Source organism: Myxocyprinus asiaticus, chromosome 36, assembly GCF_019703515.2.
Source record: "Myxocyprinus asiaticus isolate MX2 ecotype Aquarium Trade chromosome 36, UBuf_Myxa_2, whole genome shotgun sequence".
NCBI classification, from domain to species: Eukaryota; Metazoa; Chordata; class Actinopteri; order Cypriniformes; family Catostomidae; genus Myxocyprinus; species Myxocyprinus asiaticus.
The window spans coordinates 11,405,675-11,423,351 of NC_059379.1; the positions used below are offsets into that span (position 1 = coordinate 11,405,675).

Here is a 17,677-nt window from a genome sequence, read left to right on the forward strand (position 1 = left end):
TAAGAAATATATGTATCCAAAGAGCCCACCTTATTTCGTTAAATTGATTAACACCACACAGCCTGTCTTTCCTAGTAATAGCGCATCGCATGTCAGCATCTTGGACGGACAATCAACATCACTTATTCCAGCTGTTGAAAAAAAATGAGCGCGTTTCATGCCAGCAGCTCTTGGGACCCTTCAGTTCAGCATCTGATCGCGTCGCAGTGGCAATGTTTTTCGCAAATGATGTGATTTTCTGGTTAGTTTTTGGGTTGTCTTGAATCTGAATCGCATATATCCTGTCCGGTATGAAAATTGTATTCGGCTCCGTGGTCGTCGGAGGGGGGTTGACGGGTGTTCTCAGTTTCAGCTGTTTGGCGCTCGCCATTGGAACTGAATACTGGTACATCATTGAAGACAAGCGCATGAACCACACCGACCCGGCGCACACGCACTCTGGTCTTTGGGGAGTTACGGATGGTATGGTAGATCTGTTTTCACGTATCTTTGCCAGAGAAGCTTGTGAGTTTCATTTTATCATAGTGTGACAATTTGTGGTATAAACTATTTTACTTTGAATAGATGCATTGGTGATATCTTGAGCTTTGAGTGAACCCGTGGCTCCATGCAGTTCATTGAGTTCCTAAACTTTTGCAGTCATTTGGTGATTAGCTATTGGATAAGGACGAAAATTCATATTCAAATCATATTAATAGAGATTGCACTCAAAAGTATAAATTTCTTGCGAATTATATTGGTTAGAACTGAGAAGAACAAATATACAATATATTATATGAAAATAAACTATAGAAACCATAGACGTTTTAAAATTCCCTGTTATTTTATTCCCTGTTTTTTTATTACATGGACCAGGAAACCTTGATTGACACAATTGGCAGTTGACACCCTTACAGCTGTTGTAGGCCTATGCACAGGGAAATTATAGTAATTTTCTGCATTGTGTTTTTTGACTATAGATGTCCAAAGTCATACAGAAGACACTTCAAGATATTCAGAATCAGAGAGGGAAATGGAGAGTGAGTGTTAAGAAGCCTTTTCATAAATACAATGACTTTAACTCATTGTACTGCAATGAATGATCCATCGTGACACATCAGGCTATATCAGTAAGCCATAGGTTTGTACATAGGTAAGGTATGATTGTTAGTAAGTTAGTTTATTTATATATATATATATATATATATATATATATATATATATATATATATATATATATATACTCACCGACCACTTTAGGTACTCCTGTACACCTACTCATTCATGGGATTGTCTAATCAGCCAATCGTGTCACAGCAGTGCAATGTATTAAATCATGTAGCTAGGGGTCAGGAGCTTCAATTAATGTTCACATTAACCATTAGAATGGGGAAAAATGTGATCTCAGTGATTTCGACAGTGACATGATTGTTGGTGCCAGATGGGTTGGTTTAAGTATTTCTGTAACTGCTGATCTCCTGGGATTTTCAAGTACAACAGTCTCTAGAGTATAGGTAAAGAGAATGGTGTGAAAAACATCCAGCGATTAGCAGATCTGTGGGCGAAAATGGCTTGTTAATTACAGAGGTCAGAGGAGAATGGCCTGACTGGTCCAAGCTGACAGGAAGGTGACAGTAACCCAAATAACCACACGTTACAACAGTGCAATGCAGAAAAATCATTTCTGAACACACAACATGTAGAACATTGAGGTGGATGGGCTACAGTAGCAGAAGACCCCTCCGGGCAACACTACTCTCAGCTAAGAACAGGAAACTGAGGCTGCAGTGGGCACAGGTTCACCAAAACTGGACAGTAAAAGACTGGAAAACATAGCCTGGTCTGATGAATCTCGATTTCTGCTGAGGTACACAAATGGCAGGCCCACAGCAGCCTCAGCTTTCTGTCTTGGCTGACTGAAATGGAACCCGATGTGGTCTTCAGCTGCTGTAGCCCATCCAACTCAATGTTCAACGTGTTGTGTTCAGAAATGCTTTTCTGCATTACACTGTTGTAACGTGTGGTTATTTGGGTTACCATCATTAACAAGCTGTTTTCGGCCACAGAACTGCCGCTCGCTGGATGTTTTTTTGTCTCCTTGCACTCTAGACACTGTTGTGCGTAACAATCTCCGGAGATCAGCAGTTACAGAAAAACTCGAACCAGCCCATCTGGCACCAACAATCATACCGCAGTCGAAATCACTGAGATCATATTTTTTTCCCCATTCTGATGGTTAATGTGAACATTAACTGAAGCCCCTGGCCCATGTCTGTGCGATTTTATGCATTACACTGCTCCATGCGATTGGCTGATTAGATAATTGCATGAATATGTAGGCGTACAGGTGTACCTGATAAAGCGGTCAGTGTGTGTGGCATAACAACTGTAATTTACTCTGCTTCACCCAGTCATGCATAGTGTGATTGCCATATTACTGCCCCTGAGTCTGATGATGCTGGTGTTTGGAGCAATCTGTGGCCTCGTCAGTTCTCTAGCCAGAAGCCGGACACTCCTGCTCGGATCTGCTTCATATTTCCTTCTCTGCAGTAAGTCGGACCTACTAAATATATATTTAGGGGGGCTTCAGTCCAAATCTCTTACATCTTAGCCCCTGTAAAAATCTTTAAGTGTCTTCAGCACTTAATACATAGTTTAAAGCAACCAAAAACGCCTCATTAATGATAAAAATCTTCTAACAACTAAATGACCTATTTAGTTCAGTTAGGAAACTACACGGCGCAGGCCGATAGGTTCATTTCCCAACACGCCTCTATGCAACCCAATCAGGAAATTGCACCCTTCTGTCAAAACATATAAAACCAGCACTCACCACAACAGCTTCAACTGAAGTCCAGCAGCGCCTTGCATAGCGTTCGCCCTCCTCCTCTCCAGCTTCAGCTGTCTAGATCTGCTTTACGTGGGGGTACTGATTTTGTTCAGTAGTGGCAGCAACTTTAAATTATCACAGAGTGGTTAAAACAGCTTCTTTAATGGATATCATGTATTATGATGTATTCTGTTCATAGAATGGGACATGTAGTATTTGATTACACATTTTAATGTCACATTAGATCCTGGTTTTATGTAGTCTTTAGATAGTACAGCATGCATCTGAAATTTGCTGTAAAGACTGGTTTCTGAATGTTCACAAACAGTTTACTGTTGATCAGCTTTTTCAACCTTCTTTCTTGCTCTTAGCGAAAAATGAATAAGAACTTTGCTGTGAGTGTATTGGAGCCTTTAGTGCTAGCATTCTGGAAAATGGTGGAAATGTGTGGGATATTTTAGAAACCTTAAAAGCATGGGCGTAGGAACAATTTAAAAGCAGTGGTGGGGATTGATCTTTGAAAAGAAATTATAATCTTTGGGATGAATGTAGAAATTTCTAAAAGATTGAAATGGGAAGAGCAGCATCAGCATTCTTGAAAATTTCTTCTCTTGTGCTTCATGGATGAAAGAAAGTCAAACAGGTATGGAACTCATGAGTGGTGAGCAAATGACGATTTTTGAGTAAATTAACCCTTTAACTGTATTTTGTTACATTGTTCATATAGTGTATCCGTTTGGCAGCTTCCTAACCATCATGAAACCTTACAAGTAACTGATTTGGAACACTGTTAGGCAGCAAATTTGTGCCACACAAATATCACTCCTCACATTTGGCGCACAGGAGACTTGACTCGTAAATTGATTTCAGTTGAGGTTGGCATTAGCATGTTGCTGATGTGATACTTTGTGTTAATGGTGTGATACTTTAGCATAAAAATACACAGCATATTGGGTAAAAAAGTTCATTTTTAACCCTTAACCCTTTAATTCTTTAGTGAACCAGGACCTCATTCCACCTCCTTTACCTCATCCATTTATTTATTTTTAGTTATGCCTTCACTTCTTTGGTATTCCCCAACCTTTCTCTTACGAATCTTCTAACAATAAAAAAAAATAAATAAATAAAAAAAAAGTTTTATTTCCAAAAGCATATAGGGTCTTTAGTGGCCAAAGATATGTAAAAGTGTCACAATATACACTATATTTCCACCTCGATAAATCATATTCTTATGATTATTTCATATCTATTTAAGTTTACTCTCACAGTATATCTATTTCTTTGTTTATTACAAGACCAATAAGTGCCATATTCATACCAGTTACTACTATATCATGTTGATTTTCGCAGTAATGGAGGTGAATTATCAATATCGCATATACACTTACACATACATGTTATACATGTTATTTGTTACTCAAGGTGGCACTGTTGTTTCAGTGATTGAATTGATTTACATTGCTATTTGACAAAGAAGCAACATGGAAGTAAACTATGCAAGTACAACACATTAACAGTATGATAACGCTATTGACATTTGTGTGCTACTAAAATAATTGTAAGTTGTATGTCAATTTAGACTCAATAAGTGTCTGAGAAAACACGTAACGTGTAGCTTATGTGTTATGTGTAGCTCAATATGCGTTTGATAGTCAATTGAATCGAGTAAAATTTCGGCGTGAAATTAATGAATCCCGTTCTATCATACGTTTCATTATCTCTTTGATAAATGAACAAAATAAAACACCAAAATATAACAATGTATTCTATTATTTTCTAATTGTCTTAAAAAATGCTTTGACATTTTTATACTATCTAGGCATTTTATAGATCAATTTGTGATAGGTATAAATGCCAGGTCGCCAAAAACCCGAGGTATGTAATAATATCTGGCAAAATGACATTGCGTTTCACTGAACAATTTTATCAATACTTTTCAGTACTGAACATTTCTCTCGCTTTGTCCACCATCTTGGATTTATTTATTTTTTGCAGTGCATTTTTTGACTGACTTTCCCACGAAAGATATAAACAATGCTGCCTTTGAATTAGGCTAAAACAAGGTATGCACAGTATACCTTAGAAGGCAGTATAAACAAGTTGTCTACCTTTAAGAACAGCTTTCGCCTTGCGAGTGTACCCATGATGCCTTAAATGCTTCCTCCGTAGGCAGGTCACTAGGTTTTGGAACAGAGCATATAAGGTTAAGCATTCATATGAGTGTTTGTAACTCTGCTTTTAGTGTAAGAACAGTGCTCAGAGGAACATGCTCCATGGGTCTTTTTGTAGTCTTGTACTCAGTTCTGGTTCAGTTGTCCTCTGTTGCAGATTATCACATGGATGAAGGTGAATGGCATTTTATGGGCGTATTGAACTCTAAATCATTTTGCTATTGCAAACATCAAGTTATAAGCTTTAGCAATTAAATATAAACTAAATAGAGTAGGAATATGATCACTGGAAATTTAATAGATTTATAATAAATGAGTCACAGCCATTTAAAACCGATGCTGACAAAGAAGAGGCCTACTCAATTTAAAGGATATTTCACCCAAAAATGAAAATGTTCTCATTATTTACTTACCCTCATGATATCCCAGGTGTGTATGACTTTCTTTCTTCGCCAGAACACATTTGAAGATAAACAGAAAAATATCTTGGCTCAGTAGGTCCATAAAATGCAAGTGTATCGAGATTTCTCTTTTGAAGCTCCAAAAATCACAGTCAGCATAAACATCATTCATACGACTCCAGCAGTTAAATTAATGTCTTCTAAAACGATACGATCACTTTTGGTGAGAAAAAAGATCAATATTTTAGTACTTTTTAACTATAATAAAATGCTTCAGGTAAACTTCGCTAGAGGGTGGAGTCCAAGCAGTCTCTCTCGTGACGTATTCGCGTTGCCATGATACAGACGTAATCTCACATTCTCCACTCATTTGAGACATCCAGGATAAGCACACAAACACACCTTTGTGAGTAAAGAAACAGTTAAATATAGATCTAAACCAAAACCAACCAAGCTACTGTACAGCGTTCCTCCTCCTCACTTGTAAACAGCGCTGCTCTTCCAGCTGTGTGTCAGTTCTCACGTATTTCAAATGCCAGTGCGATTACGTCACACGCGCATACCACTGCTGATCGGAAGCATGATTTAGAGTTTAAAAAAGTACTTAAATATTTATCTTTTATGCACCAAAAGCGATCGTATCGCTTTAGAAGACGTTAATTTAACCACTGAAGTCATATGGGTGACGTTTATGCTGACTGTCTGTGATTTTTGGAGCTTCAAAAGACAAATCGCCATTCACTTGCATTTTAAGGACCTACTGAACATTTATTTTGGTATTTTTCTTCAAATGTGTTCTGGTGAAGAAAGTCATACACATCTGGGATATCATGAGGGTGAGTAAATAATGAGAGAATATTCATTTTTGGCTGAACTATCCCTTTAAAGAACTGAATCAGTATAGCATCCTTCAAGATCCTTTCACGTATGTTTAAAGAGACCATTTTGTCAGATTCTGGTTTCGGTCAGCCTGTCAGTCTATTACTGATTGTAAATAATGTTTTTGATAAACGGTGTTGGTGTTGTTACAAAAAAGTCACAAGCATACAGGGACATATTGCAGGTTGGAAAAGTAATATATATATACAAAATACCATTACAGAATCTTGATGCATTGGAAAATTCTGCCTGGATTAGGCTTTATTATTCATGACTGGATATTGATATTAAGAATGGGGAATATTAGAGGTAGCCTAAAAGAACACCACACAGTCCACACACATAACATTTTCTAAGTCAAGTATTTCTTATTAATTAAAGGAAATGTTCCAAGAAGCACAATAATACAAAAACTTGATTGTCAAGTTAGATCTGTTAAGTTAAGCCCACTGTTGTTGAATCAAATTTATTGTTAGCAGTCATCAGCAATATTTGACTTTCTTTTATCTGCTGAACACAAATTATGATTTTTAGAAGAATTTCTCAGCTCTTTTGGTCCATACAATGCAAGTAAATGGGCGCCAAAATGTTGAAGCTCCAAAAATCACATAAGTCAGCATAAAAGTAATCCATAAGACTCCAGTGGTTAAATCAATGTCTTCGGGAGCTATATGTTAGGTGTGGGTGAGAAACAGATCACTTTCACATTTTTTTCTTTTGTTTTTGGTGATTCACATTTTTCATGCATATCGCCCCCTACTGGGCAAGAATAAGAATTTATAGCAAAAAAGGACTTAAATATTGATATGTTTCTCACCCACACCTATCATATCACTTCTAAAGATATGGATTAAAACACTGGAGTCATATGGATTACTTCTATGATGCCTTTATGTGCTTTTTGGAGCATCACAATTTTGGCACCCATTCACTTGCATTGTATGGACCTACAGAGCTGAAATGTTCTTCTAAAAATCACAATTTGTGTTCAGCAGAAGAAAAAAAGTCATACACATCTGGAATGGCATGAAGGTGAGTAAATTATGAGAGAATTTTCATTTTCAGGTGCACTATCCCTTTAACTGTCTTTTGTCTCCTGAATTAATCTACCCTGTTGAAAAGACAAGCACTGCTGGTCTCCAACATGGAATACTGGTGTTTCCACCAGGTTTTTACCTAGCTAAACCAGCAAGAATTCCTTGGCCAAACCAGCTTGCTGATGAACATTATGATTATGCTGTTACATCAGCTAGATCAGCACCAAACAAGCATAAAACCAGTGTGAACCAGTATGGAAATTCATGCTGGCATAAGAAGCCATTCACAGAGTAAGCTTTTTATTTCAATGCATCAGACCAGGAGCACTGCGTATCAAGATGCTTTAAAAAGTTCAACTTTTAAAAACACGTCTTGAGATATTTGCGTTCACTTCCATTCCATTGCACCCTGTCTGTTTTTAATGCAAAAATGTGTTCTGTGTGAATGGTTCCTATGCTGATTTTTCTTAGAAGGGTATGTACAGTGTACCACTAAATAAAGAACATTATGTTTCCAAATTTCAAGTAATTTGTTAGAACAAGATGCTCTCTAAATGATGCTTAATTGGTTTTGTTTGTGTGAGTGCATTCATGTGTGCTTGTGCATGTGTATCCTCAGGTCTTCTCACTCTCTCTGGTGTGAGTCTGTACATCAGGTACTCTCAGAAGGCTCTCGAAGAGACTGAAAGGCGGATGGGGCGTGAACAGATGGCTCAGGTGCACACATCATTTGGCTGGTCTATGGGCATGGCCTGGCTCTCCTTTCTTCTGGAAGTGATCACTGGGCTTCTCCTACTGCTGGCTGCCAGGTTGGCTCCTTTAGCCCAGTACGAAGAGTCAGTTGGTCCTATATAGCGCTACTCCCCCACCCCCACATACATGTCCATTTCAGGCAAGGTAAAAAAGTATTCGATGTGTCTATTTGCATCCCGGTGTAAATAGCAACTGCCACACAGGTAGGTATTTGCACCCCAGTAGTCTGGTGGAACAGAAATATTAGGGATGTAACAATCCATCGATCTTGATCGATGCATCGATCAATTAACCAACGATGCGATGTCATCGATACAACCAGGGCTGTAACCACAATATACTTTGAGGGGGAAAATAATCAGAAATTGCGCAGAGCGGCTCACATATGCGAGTAAATTGGGCTTCCCTCAATATCATGGCACATGCGACACATTTGAATTCTGCATGAGAATTTTCACTTTTAAAGTGCTTTGGAGCAATTCAGCCATGTCAAATGGCTAATGAGCCCCGATATTCTGAACAGAGCTGACGAGGTAAAGAGAAAACACCTGCCCTGCTGCACCCAAATCGATTAGAAGACTTTTCACATCTTCTCATCAACCTTACTAACATTTATCACAGTAAAATGTAACAGAATTTTTCAATACAACCGTGGAAGTTGTAGCTAAGAAAAAACAGGGATAGCACATACTCTCCTGTTCTGGGTATTTTGGATTGAAAGACTTGATTGACTGCTGTAAAGATGAAAAATTGTCACTGTAGTGTTTACCTCATTCCACAAGGCAATGAGCTGTCATCAAACGATTGATGATCACTTGTATGTGATTGTATGACTATTTTTTATTATTTATTTATTTTTTGTTTTAACTGAAGAACCTTATTTTGTTGTGGGTGTTCCAATGTGGATACTGGATTTGCATTTTCAGAGAGCTCAATAAAATATTAAAATTATATTTTGGTTGTGTTTTTGACATAATAAATGTAATTGATTATGCAAAATAGGCACATAAAATCATTATATCGATCACAGGCCCCTGAATCTAATCTAATCGAAATCATATCGTGGCAGACTTTGAGGTATCGCAAACATCGGATCGCTGGCTAAGAGAATTGATACAAGATCGTATCATGATGAAACTGCTGAATTAAACCCCTAAGAAATATACGACAAATTAACCAATAGTAGCGTGGGATGTAAAGATGGTGTGTGAATGTGTAGTGTTGTCCTAGTGACCGCGGTTCTAATTCTCCTTTTGTCCCACCTTTTGTCCCATCCGATTTCCTGTTTCCACTCTTAATATTTGGTTTAACCCTCTGGGGTCTGAGGGTGTTTTGGGCCCTGGAGAAGTTTTGACATGCCTTGACATTTGTGCTTTTTCAGTTGCTTAAAAACATATTAATGGCTAAAGTCTGATAACACTGTATTCAGCACAAACTGGGCTACAATAATATGTGAACAACATGTATGTAAATGTTTGTATTTTTGAGAAAATAACGTTTATGCGTGGTTTTTTGAAAAAACAAAAATTGTAAGTCACTGAAATAAGGCCATATAACACATACTGAACATTTGTTCACAAGACTTTTGAGGACTGGATCTTGTAGCCTAAAGTTTTTGCTACAAAAATGATGTGAAACCATCCTGATCACTCATTCATACAAAACAATATAGTCATTTAACTTTTGTGAGACACTTTTAGTGTTAGAAAGGCCATATGCGAGGAGGCGTGGATGATCATGAATATTGATGTGATTCACACCTGAGGAGACAAAGACCCCTCCCCTGAGAGAGAATGAATGTATTATCTGACTATACATTTTCTTTACATAAAGACTTTACTTAAAAATTTTAGACCTACACTACCGTTTAAAAGTTTATAGATCTGTAAGATTTTTTAATGTTTTTAAAAGTCTCTTCTGCTCACCAAAGCTACATGTATTTGATCCAAAATACTGCAAAAACAGTGATATTGTGAAATATTTTTACAATTTAAAATAACTTTTCTATTTGAATATATTGTCAAATGCAATTTATTCTTGTGATCAAAGCTGAATTTTCAGCATCATTACTGCAGTCTTCAGTGTCACATGATCCTTCAGAAATCATTCTAATATGCTGCTTTTCTAATATTTACAGCACATTTTACACATTTACACCCGAACAGATATTTGCAAGCACAAGCTACATTGATGATAATGAGGCAGCATAAACACTAGTTAAAATATAATCTAAACATTCATATTATTTTTATATCATATTACATATCATATTTATATCATACAGCATACAATTTAAATACCTGCTGTAGCCGAAACAACATTTAAATGTAACTAAAACTTGCCTATTAGGACATATTTCAAATTTCAATACTTTGAATCCTGTCTGGAAATAGTCCAACTAGTAAAATATGTACATGTTTATATAAAATAGCAACTAATATGCATGTAAAACTAAGTGACTTACTGATCCGAAATTGTATCCTCGCTGAATCAAGTCGCTCTTCAAAATGTAAACGTTCATCGTCGGATTCCTGCTCTTCTTCTGAGGAAAATGTGAACTCTTCGTCACTATCCAGGACCATCTGTAGAGCTTCCTCACCTGTGTAGCGTGCCATCTTCCAAACACGCAGAAAAGTGAATGAACTTGATGTTTTTTAAGGCATTGTTGGGGGCGTTTACCATTTGCATAGATTGCCTCAGCACATTACCGTATGAATAGCGCGCTCTGCTGGTGGGTGGGATCACATTAGCAATAATGAGCTGAGCCAGGAGAAACTGTACATCGCTTTGTTTCATACAGATTACATTGCAGGAGAATATTAAATTTGAATTTGTTTTATTTAAAAGTAGACCTTTTAAGCTTTCTTTAGACATATGTTTCATGTTTGTGTGATAAGTATTCACGGAGTTTCAGTTCATTTTTGTGACGTGTTTCAGAAAGATGCTCTCAGAGACAGAGACGGCTGAAAGCGCACCGTTTTTTTTCTTTATTTTACAAAAGCACAAGGTTTTGTTGTTATTGTTAGTGTACACAAATAAAAGTAGACTCTTTATAGTTTCTAATGAGGTCTTACACTTATCTGTATGCCCAAAAATGACAGAGTATTTTAAGTTGTTTCCGCTGTTATGCGGAAAAAAATCCAGCAGGACGTGCAGGCGCGTCCGTCAACCCCTGAGGGTTAATACTACTTAAAATATAAAATAATAGATAAAAATGAATATAAATGTTGAATTCATCGCAGTGATTTGGTCACGGTGAATGTCGGGGAGTGCAGAGAAGGGTTTGATCCGGAGGCGGGGTCTGTCGATCGCACTCGTTCCAGCGTGAAACCATGGATACTGTAGTAAAGCCAAAGTTTTTCTAAGGTTAGGTTTAGGGGTAGGGGTTAATGTAGTGTCTGTTTGACTCTAAATAAACACACTGCAGCGATGCCCATACTCAGTATTTAAATATGGGTGCAAATAGGATCTGACACTATTTGCACCAGGGTGCAATTAGTATCTACCATTATTTGCACCAGGGTTGGGGTACAAATAATATCTACCACTATTTGCACTGGGGTGTAAATAGCATATACCATTATTTGCACCAGTGTGCAAATAGCATCTGCCAAAAGTATTTTCCAAGGTAACACAAGTTCTCTCTGAGCATTTGTTGGAGCAAAAACAAGATCTACACCTGTAAATCTGGTGTACAGTTTTTCTGAAGTCATTAAAATAAACACCACAGTGTTATCTCCACCACATCTCAAATTCTGTATTATGTTTAATAGAATTCTGTGGTGGAAATGACGGTGATGGAAATGAAATGAAATTGCAGACACCTTTGTCTTGCTAAGGCTAATTTCAAAGCTAACATTTGATGTATCCTAAATTCACACAATTAAATAATATTTTAAGAATTTTTGCATAATTTAGCAACATTTAAGCTTGATTGGAAATGACACCCAATAAAAATATTCTGCTAACAAGTGATATTTACCTTAAAAAAAATTTTTTATCAAACATCATGTCTCGTATTTCATTTCAAGCATGCTCTTGACAGACACTTTTGTCGACTTGGTTAAAAAGTACACTAACTTCTGAAAGAAAAAATTGTTAGGGGCAAAATTGTTTGGTGTGATGGAAATGACACCACAACTGTGAAATAATTTTCACAAAATAAATATTGAAATAGATTATATTTATTTCACTATTTGTTTAGATAATCTGAGCTTTAAACATGAAATAAAATTGGTATTTTAATATTTTTTTTATAGATTAATATTAATACTCAGAGACAAGGTTATACAGTCAGTACATAAAAGGCATTTGAAAAATACACAAATTAAATGCAGAAGTAAAAAGTTTCCAAGTCAGTTTTATTGTGTCCTTCATATGACAAAAAGAAAAAAAGTTTAAATCTGTTAGTTTTAATAAATATTGTATGCCCACTGGGACATGAATTGCCTAAAGTTGGAGAAACAACCACTCATAAGGTCTTTGAATTTATTTTTCTTGTTAAGAACATAAACCTCAATAAATTATGTTAGAAGTGTCCTTAAAACTAGCAAAACACAATTGGTAAAACATTGTTTTAATAAAAACAAGTCTTAATATCTTATTTCACTTCTCAAGAACATTTATCTGATTTTAAGGATATTTAGATATTTTTACAAAAATACAGATTAAGAAAATGCAGCATATTTTAAGTATTTAAGGTGGAACCACACTGCCATTTGGATTTCTTTTAAAGCCTACAAACGTTGAACTCTGTTCCATAGATCTTGTTCAAATGCTATTTTTGTTAGAGGTCATTCTATTTCTTCCTCCGAACTGAAGCATCCTTTCATTTCATATGATTAGCCTATATACAGACCAATTCAGTCCTAAATAAGTATGTCTGGCTCATTTCATATCTTTTGTCTATAATTGCTACTGTAATTGCTTGTAAATCTCCTGTGTTTGTGTCTCTGTGATGGATTATCTTTTATGCTGGGTTCCTGTTTTCCAGGATTCATATTTTTGTTGATTCTCTCTTCTGATAATCACTCTTACTTTCACATTCTGAAAGGAACATATGAATGGATGCAGTGGCCTAACTGTACATGTTAATAGATGTTTTATAGCCTGTTCGTTCATCATATATGTGTAGTTTATGAAAAAGTCTGAAAGAAATTCATTTGAATTTAACAATTTGCATTGCTTCGCATCTTCTATGATGTTCTCGTAGTCAGGCTTCTAAAGCATTGCATTTTGTGACTGTGCTCTGAATTTTGCTTTTTTCAGCTATATGACTGCCAGATGAAATGTAATTTATTTTAATAGGTCAGACTTTCTCTTTTAGAATCGATGTGCTAAAATCTTAGTATTTACTTATATACAAAAATCCAACAATTCCTGAGATGTTGAATATGTCTATGTATATGTGAATGTTGTTGTTCTTGGAAATACTGTTCTTGTAAACACAAACTGGCTTTTAACATGATTTTCTCATTCCAATCCAAATTACTTGTGCTTTTTATTTTGTTTATTGAGTGCCATACACTTAACTATTTAGTGTGTTGTCATCTGGCATGTTTAATTGTTACAGCTTTAGTCTCGAAACTGTGGTACTTGGAAATTAAGTATCTTATGTTGCATATTATTCTGATATTGGTTTATGGCAACAGTGAGGAATATTGTGCTTTGTCAGATATCGGCAAGATTAAAGATGTATTGAATGTCAGTACTTAATGGTTAATTACATAATGTTCATTCTAAATGTGACCTTAAACTTAGGTTTTACCAAAAAAAAAAAAAAAAGTATTAAGTTTCTGTGTATCAAAAGGTTGGTAAAACATTTCTTTTGACTATAGCCTGTAGCCTGTAATTGGTAGGTGACAAGTTTGTGAGTTTGATTTCCAGGAAAAATCCATACAAATACATATTTAGATAAAAGTGTATGCCAAATGCTTAAATGTATATTTTTATTACACAGAAACACAGCTATTGAAATGTAATCACTTTACAGTGACAGCAAAAGTGAATTAAAAGAATTCTGGTGGTTTTGGGACACAGTACATTAATGTACTGTCTATGATGGCTTGAACAAGAACCCTGCAGTGAGTTTAATTCTTTTCATTGCAGGATAACAGTGGCCATAGGTGTCAGGGGTCTGCTTTAACACTTTCAGCAGAGTTACAAGCTATAAAAAAGACAAGAAATCAGAATCATTCAAGCTCATTTTCAGGTGTGGAAAGAAAATTGAACAAGAGGGGGAAAAGAGGTTCCTTTTATTGACTTGTTTTGTTGGAAGAAAGCAAAATATAGACCTTGATGTTCATTTTCAAACAGAAACTAATGACTGTTTATTTGCTCTAATATTATATGTATAAACTAAATTTCATTTGAAGACATTGCATGGACCTAAATGCAAAGCTTTCAAGCTACTGCTTCCCAAACAGATGTAAATGTTTTATGATTTTAAATTATTCACAGACCATAAATTGTTTTATGCTATGCTTATTTTTGACATCTCTCAAATTAATACACTGAGTCCAGTGATAACCCTTAAGTCTTAGCCACATAATTATGGATTTCTGTCAGAGCCATTCTGTTGTTGTGGCCTCTTCAATAAGAGGCTGATTAATCCACCCCATCAGGGCCCTAACTGACCACACAATGCTGAAATTAATGTTTCTTTGGGCTAGCCTTGTGGCTCACTCCTTAAAGGCACATACCCATATTTTCCCATTTTAAGATGTTTTACACACAAATATTTACAGTGTAATGATGTGTATATCAGTTCTAGTTTTTATTTTCTTTCAATGACAAGCCAAGCACATTTTCACTTACATGCAAGATACATTTCTTAATACCAAGTTTTACTGTTCAGATCTTACATCTAACTGAATACTGTCAGCCGGTGTTTTCATATCAAACATTACAATTTAATGTCAGGGATTTCATGTGCACATTATAAAGGACTAGACAGTAGATATTTGTTGGCAGTAGCAGAAGCCAATTTTCTAAGAAAAATTCTAATGCAAACAGCTAGTCTTCACAATTTCACTCTTGTTGATGTAGTTTACTCTTTGCATGGTTCAAGAGTAATTTCATCTTTATAAAGCATTTAACACATCTAAAGATGTTGGGTTGTCAGCCATGACACCATGTTCCATTGGCAATTTAACTTAAGGCAGTCTTAATTGTGCATATCCATGGCTACTGAAGTTTAAAGATTCAGAAAATAAGCAACCGAATAAATATACATCCAAATACAGTTCAAAGCTACTTAATTTGTAATTGATAAAGTCCCAGTCATTGCATTCCACCTACATGCTATAGGATTAAAGTTAAGCATTATCAATCGAGACTAGACAGTGTCCCTGAGCCATTTTTTGATATCCACCGCAACAAATGCAATTTCTTCTTTGTCGTCGTGACGATCTGTCTCTACACTGACTGTGTCGCATCATTATAGGCAACTCTTCTATAACATAAACTCAATGGTAAAAATAATAAAACTAGCAATAACATCAAAGGCACTCTGGTCTCAAAGTTTGTTTTTTTTTAATCCTAAATTTGCTGGTGCTCAATGTATGAAATCAAACTATTCGGTGACAATTTTACAGTGTTCCTGTAACTGTGTATTTACATAGGTAATTATTGAATAACTTCATGTTACTAATGAATTACTAATAAACTACATGTATTTACTGTGTAATTATTTTGTGGATATGCTTGTACTAACATATTTTTATTACTATAGAAATTAGTAATAGCAACATGTAATATGTGTTACAAAGACACCGTAAAATAAAGTGTTGCACAAGATTCAAAGGTTAATCATAACAGTTCATTGTGAGAAATCAATAAAATACTTTGATCCACTGGATTGTTATTAAGCCCAACAAACTGTATGGTGAAATCGACTTAACATACTATGTTTTCATACCATGCATAACTGCTTATTTGTACAGTAGAGATGATATGTCTTTTTTCCAAATGAACCTAAATTTAGATGCAGGAGAGTAGCAGTCTATATATAAGATACATATATATATATGTGTGTGTGTGTGTGTCTATATATATATATATATATATATATATACAGGTGCTGGTCATATAATTAGAATATCATCAAAAAGTTGATTTATTTCACTAATTCCATTCAAAAAGTGAAACTTGTATATTATATTCATTCATTACACACAGACTGATATATTTCAAATGTTTATTTATTTTAATTTTGATGATTATAACTGACAACTAAGGAAAATCCCAAATTCAGTATCTCAGAAAATTAGAATATTGTGAAAAGGTTCAATATTGAAGACACCTGGTGCCACACTTTAATCAGCTAATTAACTCAAAACACCTGCAAAGGCCTTTAAATGGTCTCTCAGTCTAGTTCTGTACGCTACACAATCATGGGGAAGACTGCTGACTTGACAGTTGTCCAAAAGACGACCATTGACACGTTGCACAAGGAGGGCAAGACACAAAAGGTCATTGCAAAAGAGGCTGGCTATTCACAGAGCTCTGTGTCCAAGCACATTAATAGAGAGGCGAAGGGAAGGAAAAGATGTGGTAGAAAAAAGTGTACAAGCAATAGGGATAACCGCACCCTGGAGAGGATTGTGAAACAAAACCCATTCAAAAATGTGGGGGAGAACCACTATGCACAGACGTATGCAAGACATGGGTTTCAGCTGTCGCATTCCTTGTGTCAAGCCACTCTTGAACAACAGACAGCGTCTGAAGCGTCTCCCCTGGGCTAAAGACAAAAAGGACTGGACTGCTGCTGAGTGGTCCTTTGGAAATCAGGGTCCCAGAGTCTGGAGGAAGAGAGGAGAGGCACACAATCCACGTTGCTTGAGGTCTAGTGTAAAGTTTCCACAGTCAGTGATGGTTTGGGGTGCCATGTCATCTGCTGGTGTTGGTCCACTGTGTTTTCTGAGGTCCAAGGTCAACGCAGCCGTATACCAGGAAGTTTTAGAGCACTTCATGCTTCCTGCTGCTGACCAACTTTATGGAGATGTAGATTTCATTTTCCAACAGGACTTGGCACCTGCACACAGTGCCAAAGCAACCAGTATCTGGTTTAAGGACCATGGTATCCCTGTTCTTAATTTGCCAGCAAAGTCGCCTGACCTTAACCCCATAGAAAATCTATGGGGTATTGTGAAGAGGAAGATGCGTTATGCCAGACCCAACAATGCAGAAGAGCTGAAGGCCACTATCAGAGCAACCTGGGCTCTCCTAACACCTGAGCAGTGCCACAGACTGATCGACTCCATGCCACGCCGCATTGCTGCAGTAATTCAGGCAAAAGGAGCCCCAACTAAGTATTGAGTGCTGTACATGCTCATACTTTTCATGTTCATACTTTTCAGTTGGCCAAGATTTCTAAAAATCCTTTCTTTGTATTGGTCTTAAGTAATATTCTAATTTTCTGAGATACTGAATTTGGGATTTTTCCTTAGTTGTCAGTTATAATCATCAAAATTAAAAGAAATAAACATTTGAAATATATCAGTCTGTGTGTAATGAATGAATATAATATACAAGTTTCACTTTTTGAATGGAATTAGTGAAATAAATCAACTTTTTGATGATATTCTAATTATATGACCAGCACCTGTGTGTGTGTGTGTGTGTGTA

The 17,677-nt window shown here is 36.2% G+C and overlaps 1 protein-coding gene across 1 annotated transcript; it reads left to right on the forward strand.

The window, feature by feature from the left end:
* The first annotated feature begins 67 nt into the window (after positions 1-67).
* LOC127427454 (transmembrane protein 235-like) lies at positions 68-9,399 on the forward strand. Its single transcript, XM_051675072.1, has 4 exons — positions 68-462; positions 960-1,019; positions 2,391-2,528; positions 7,917-9,399. Exons 1-4 carry the CDS (start codon positions 291-293, stop codon positions 8,150-8,152), a joined length of 606 nt encoding a protein of 201 aa, XP_051531032.1. The 5' UTR covers positions 68-290; the 3' UTR covers positions 8,153-9,399.
* The last annotated feature ends 8,278 nt before the right edge of the window (positions 9,400-17,677 follow it).

Coding starts and splice junctions, on each gene's coding strand:
- LOC127427454 (XM_051675072.1), top strand. CDS start 291: ATGAAAATTGTATTCGGCTCCGTGGTCGTCGGAGGGGGGTTGACGGGT. Junction 463..959: donor TCTTTGGGGAGTTACGGATG/GTATGGTAGATC, acceptor TTTTGACTATAG/ATGTCCAAAGTCATACAGAA. Junction 1,020..2,390: donor ATCAGAGAGGGAAATGGAGA/GTGAGTGTTAAG, acceptor TGCTTCACCCAG/TCATGCATAGTGTGATTGCC.